This window comes from Procambarus clarkii, chromosome 66 (assembly GCF_040958095.1).
Source record: "Procambarus clarkii isolate CNS0578487 chromosome 66, FALCON_Pclarkii_2.0, whole genome shotgun sequence".
Taxonomy (NCBI): domain Eukaryota; kingdom Metazoa; phylum Arthropoda; class Malacostraca; order Decapoda; family Cambaridae; genus Procambarus; species Procambarus clarkii.
This window is the reverse complement of record NC_091215.1, coordinates 28,831,117-28,837,116: the sequence shown is the minus strand read 5'-3', so window position 1 is coordinate 28,837,116 and position 6,000 is coordinate 28,831,117. Positions and strand designations below refer to the sequence as shown.

At 46.7% G+C, this 6,000-nt stretch overlaps 2 protein-coding genes across 4 annotated transcripts in view; one reads left to right on the top strand and one right to left on the bottom strand.

Annotated features, from left to right (window-relative positions):
* The window catches only part of LOC138355302 (uncharacterized), a 6,417-nt gene extending 862 nt beyond the window's left edge, over positions 1–5,555 (bottom strand). Inside the window, exon 1 of the mRNA XM_069310176.1 lies at positions 5,475–5,555. Coding sequence (XP_069166277.1) covers positions 5,475–5,555 — 81 coding nt within the window. The remainder of the gene's footprint in view (positions 1–5,474) is intronic.
* LOC123751518 (pneumococcal serine-rich repeat protein) overlaps positions 1–6,000 on the top strand; it is a 318,504-nt gene that overhangs the window by 280,929 nt on the left and 31,575 nt on the right. The window lies entirely within an intron of this gene.

The window sequence follows — 6,000 nt, the reverse complement described above, 5'->3', positions numbered from 1 at the left end:
TTGACTCTTGGATCCCGCCTAGATCCTGTGTGTGTGTGTGTGTGTGTGTGTGTGTGTGTGTACTCACCTGCTTGTGCTTGCGGGGGTTGAGCTCTGGCTCTTTGGTCCCGCCTCTCAACCGTCAATCAACAGGTGTACAGGTTCCTGTGTGTGTGTGTGTGTGTGTGTGTGTGTGTGTGTGTGTGTGTGTGTGCGTGTGTGTGTGTGTGTGTGTGTGTGTGTGTGTGTGTGTGTGTGTGTGTGTGTGTGTGTGTGTTCTAGACTATGTCACGACGGTTTATATAGGGCTGACTCTTCCCCCGGATCTTAGGGGCGGGGGTTCGATCACTTGCGGAACCTGTTTATCTTTCCTCTGTCATGGCGGCTTCGTTTATTTATCGGTTTTGGAGCTCCGAAGCGCTACGAGATACTTTACAAGCAATAATAACCTTAGGTTGTGATGTTTCCAAGTTCGTTAGCTGTTTGATAAATGTAAACAAAGTCGCCATGATTGAGGAAAGATGTACAGGTTTCGTCAGTGGTTGATGCCTTCCCTATAACCGAACCTTCCCTTGGGTAAATTTGGGATTGTTGTATTCAGGTAGTTGTTGTTGTTGTTTAAGATTTGCTACCTGAATAAAAAGTTCCATGTAGCACGGTCTATGGTGAGCCCGTGAGTATTCAGGTGAATTGGGTAATTATAAGGAGAGGGTTCCAAGCCTGCGCGAATTATCCAACTTGTGAGAGATACGAGGACAAGGATCTGGGATAGCAAGGAATGATACCCAACCGCTTGGATCGTCGGGTATCGAACCCCGACCTGCAAAAAGCGAGGCCGTCGCTTTATCGTCCAGTCAAAATAGACGAAATAGGGAGCTATAGGTGAATGGACAGTATGGAGTAATATGTAAGGGGGTATTCTTGAACGTATGTATGTATGTATGTATGTATGTATGTATGTATGTATGTATGTATGTATCTTGAGATTATCTTGAGATGATTTCGGGGCTTTTAGTGTCCCCGCGGCCCGGTCCTTGACCAGGCCTCCACCCCCAGGAAGCAGCCCGTGACAGCTGACTAACACCCAGGTACCTATTTTACTGCTAGGTAACAGGGGCATAGGGTGAAAGAAACTCTGCCCATTGTTTCTCGCCGGCGCCTGGGATGGAACCCAGGACCACAGGATCACAAGTCCAGCGTGCTGTCCGCTCGGCCGACCGGCTCCCATGTAAGTATGTCCGTTATATAAGAGCGTTTACGGTGATATATCGCTTGAACGTAACGCCATAAAATAAACATTTTGATTTTTCAAAATCAGATGAAAATTACATGTAATAGGAAACTTTCAATTCACGAAATAGGAAACTTTTGTTTTATATTTTTAATTTTTAAGTAATGGTATTGCCATAAAAATTTTTACAATTTCTTACATTGGAAAAGGAGTTTCTTATTTGGTAATTGCAAATTATGTATAGCTTACTGAGAGGTATAAATAAAATTGTTTTTATCTCTTTCTCTCTCTCTCTCTCTCTCTCTCTCTCTCTCTCTCTCTCTCTCTCTCTCTCTCTCTCTCTCTCTCTCTCTCTCTCTCTCTCTCTCTCTCTCTCTCTCTCTCCCCCCTCCCTCTCTCTCTCTCTCTCTCTCTCTCTCTCTCTCTCTCTCTCTCTCTCTCTCTCTCTCTCTCTCTCTCTCTCTCTCTCTCTCTCTCTCTCTCTCCCCTCCCTCCCTCTCTCTCTCTCTCTCTCTCTCTCTCTCTCTCTCTCTCTCTCTCTCTCTCTCTCTCTCTCTCTCTCTCTCTCTCTCTCTCTCTCTCTCTCTATATCTCTCTCTCTCTCTCTCTCTCTCTCTCTCTCTCTCTCTCTCTCTCTCTCTCTCTCTCTCTCTCTCTCTCTCCTCTCTCCCTCTCTCTCTCTCCCCCCTCCCTCCCTCTCTCTCTCTCTCTCTCTCTCTCTCTCTCTCTCTCTCTCTCTCTCTCTCTCTCTCTCTCTCTTTGCTGATTTTGAACTTAAGAACGCCGCTAATTTTAAGCTAGAGAACGCTGCTATATATACGCTCTCTCTCTACTAATTACAGCATAAGATACAGAACCTGTTTCAAGTACAGGGTTGAAAAAAAATCTCAAATTTTTACATGGCCGACGAAAAACACAAGAGTAAATATATTTAGAGAAGCCTAAATATTAACGCAGGCAAAACCCGAAAGCGTAAATATTTACACCGGCGGAAACCAGTCGGATACGATGGGCATGACTTCTTCAGAAAACATTTACAGGGGGAAGGTTCCACAGAACTGTTCCACAGAACTGTTCCACAGAGCTGTTCCACAGAGCTGTTCCACAGGACGATTTCAGTTGAATGGTAGATAGAGACGCTGTCAATTCGGATTTAGGAGGTGAGAATGAATGAGAAATAGGCAATTTAAGGTAACAGGAGGTCACAGAGGGTGCCATAGACGGCACGTATCCACGAGTGTATGGCATATGTATACATTATGCATACATGGGATGCTTCCGTGCGTGCAACCGCGCGAGCGCGAGCGCGTATATCCTGCCATGTTTGTTTTTCTACTAACAGTTTACATGTTTGGAAAGCGAATATGTTACATATAATTAAATCACGTCGCGCGCGCGCACGCACACACACACACACACACACACACACACACACACACACACACACACACACACACACACACACACACACACACACACACACACACACACATACACACACACACACATACACACACACACATACACACACACACATACACACACACACACACACACACACACACACACACACACACATACATACACACACACACACACACACACACACACACACACACACACATACACACACACACACACACACACACACACACACACACACACACACACACATACATACACACACACACACACACACACACACACACACACACACACACACACAGGGTGTGTGTGTGTGTAGTTGTAGGGGGTCTGGTAGCTGAGTGGACAGCGCGCAGGGCTCGTAATTCTGTAGCCCGGGTTTGATTCCCGGACCAGGCAGAAACAAATGGGCAAAGTTTCTTTTACTCTGATGCCCCTGTTACCTAGCAGTAAATAGGTACCTGGGAGTTAGACAGCTGTTACAGAGCTGCTTCCTGGGGGGAGGGGAAATTAGCTTGTTAGTAGTTAGAGACAGTTGATTGACAGTTGAGAGGCGGGACCAAAGAGCCAACGCTCAACCCCTGCAAGCACAACTAGGTGAGTACACCTTGGTGTAATAATTAGGCAAGGAAGGAAGTAACTATCAGGAGAAAGCGCCAAGCCATCACGACTATATAGCACTGGGAAAGGGGTCAGGATAAGGATTTGGGATGGGACGAGGGGAAAGGAATGGTGCCCCAACCACTTGTGGACGGTCGGGAATTGAACGCCGACCCGCATGAAGCGAGACCGTCGCTCTACCGTCCTCAAATAATGAGGCAAACAAATCAAGGAATCCCACCTCTCCCACCTGTACCTGGCGGCCCTCACCCTTCCCATCGTCCTACATGGGAGGGGTGAGAAGGATGGGATAGGGAGGAGAGGCAGGGGGGGGGGGGACAGGAGGGGTTCTTACAAGGCTTTGTGGACCGGTTCTCATTAACTGGTGGACGTATAGCCTCAACCCGCGCCCAGCAGGGGATAGCTGAAAGGCCTTCGTGAGGCACAAGCACTCACGACTTGTACCTGCTGCGGCCTGGTGGCCCTGGATATTGTCACTGACCCGGCTTTGGGCTTGGCAGCAGCTTGAACAAGCCTATACCCTCAGCACGTGTCTAAAAGGTTCATACCCACGCCCGCCAAACAATAATAACTACCAGTGTGGCCAACCCACATGACTTATCAAACTTAGGAATATGTTGATATTTTCAGTGTATAATAATTTTATTGTTTTGAATAAGTGTTTCCCATCGCGTGAGAAATATTGAGAGGCACGAGAGAGAGAGAGAGAGAGAGAGAGAGAGAGAGAGAGAGAGAGAGAGAGAGAGAGAGAGAGAGAGAGACAGACAGACAGACAGACAGACAGACAGACAGACAGAGAGTGAGAGAGAGAGAGAGAGAGAGAGAGAGAGAGGGAGAGAGAGAGAGAGAGAGAGAGAGAGAGAGAGAGAGAGAGAGAGAGAGAGAGAGAGAGAGAGAGAGAGAGAGACAGAGACAGAGACAGAGACAGACAGGCAGATAGACAGACAGACAGAGAGTGAGAGACAGACAGAGAGAGAGAGACAGAGACAGAGACAGACAGACAGACAGACAGACAGACAGACAGACAGACAGACAGACAGACAGAGAGTGAGAGAGAGGCGGAGAAAGAGAGGAAGGGGAACAACTCAAAAAGAGAATCAATTAAGGAGAATGACCTCAAAAGCAGGCGAGTGAGATATAAGATAAATCATAAATAAGGATTTAAAGATGAGAGGAACAACGAGACGGATTGTTATAGGCGTGAGGGTGGAGGGTAAGGTGAGTAATTATACTAGTTAATCCTTGTATAACATGGGGGGATTACACCAGTTCTTGTATAACCTGGTAGGGATTACCCCAGTCAATCCTTGTATAACATGTAGGGGATTACCCCAGTCAATCCTTGTATAACATGTAGGGGATTACCCCAGTCAATCCTTGTATAACATGTAGGGGATTACCCCAGTCAATCCTTGTATAACATGAAGGGATTACCTCAGTCAATCCTTGTATAACATGCGAGGGATTACCCCAGTCAATCCTTGTATAACATGCGAGGGATTACCCCAGTTAATCCTTGTATAACATCCTGGAACATTTCTCTATGAAAAGGTCTCTGATGCTTCCACTCTGCTGATCAAAACCCCTTCCCCTAGCACACACATTTTTAGAATCAAAATCAAAAAATCGTTCCCAGAGGAACGTTTCTAAAGTTCCCTGCAGTATTTGTCGTATTAAACGAGACTCCATATTTCCCCCTCACCGGACGCTAGGGGGAAGGAAGGGGAGGTATGGAAGGGGGAGGAGAGGTAAAGGGAAGGAGAGGTTAGAGGTGGAGGTATAGAGAGAGAAGGGGGAAAGGGAGCGGAGGAATCACTTTTTGTGTACATTTCGACGTGGTTTCCCCAGTTCAATCAAATTGTTACTGCATCATTGTATGACTCGTGTGGTTCAGATGTTGGGGTATTATGGTATATTGAGGTTTCGTGCTCTGTCTCTGTCTCTTTCTGTCTCTGTCTCTCTGTCTCTCTCTCTCTCTCTCTCTCTCTCTCTCTCTCTCTCTCTCTCTCTCTCTCTCTCTCTCTCTCTCTCTCTCTCTCTCTCTCTCTCTCTCTCTCTCTCTCTCTCTCTCTCCCATTGTTAGTCAACCACTTGGAGTGGACGGTAGAGCGACGGTCTCGCTTCATGCAGGTCGGGGTTCAATCCCCGATCGTCCAAGTAGTTAGCCACCATTCCTTTCCCCCCCGTCCCATCCCAGTTCCTTAACTCGATCCCTTGCCTCTGCTTCCCAGTTCCAATAGTTTCCTTCCTCTTCTTCTCTTTTATCCTCTGTTGTACTGCCTCTATTTCCGTACCCCATTTATATCACTTTGGTTCTGAATCTTTTGTTCTCTTTTCTCTCTCTCTTAGTTATGGCATTTAGTCCATTTTCCTCCTTTAAATTCCTATTTTGTCTTCCTCTTCCATTTATGCCTCTTCTTCCCTTCATCCTAACTCCTGTACCTCCCTCATTTATCTACATTTCTCCTTCTTTCTAATTCAAATCCTCCTTCCCTATCTCTTTTTCCTATCTTCTCGCTTTATCTCCCCCTTCCCTATCTCTTTTTCCTCCCTTCTCGCTTTATCTCCCCCTTCCCTATCTCTTTTCCCTTACCCCTCTCCCTCCCCTCTCTCATTCGCGTCTCCCTTTTCCACTGTGCATCAGGGGATCAGGTCAGCTTCGCCAACCTTGCAGACTGAGTTAACATAAATTTCGTGCAAAGCAGGTCAGTCTGTCGCCTCCAACCACTCCTACTCTCTCTCTC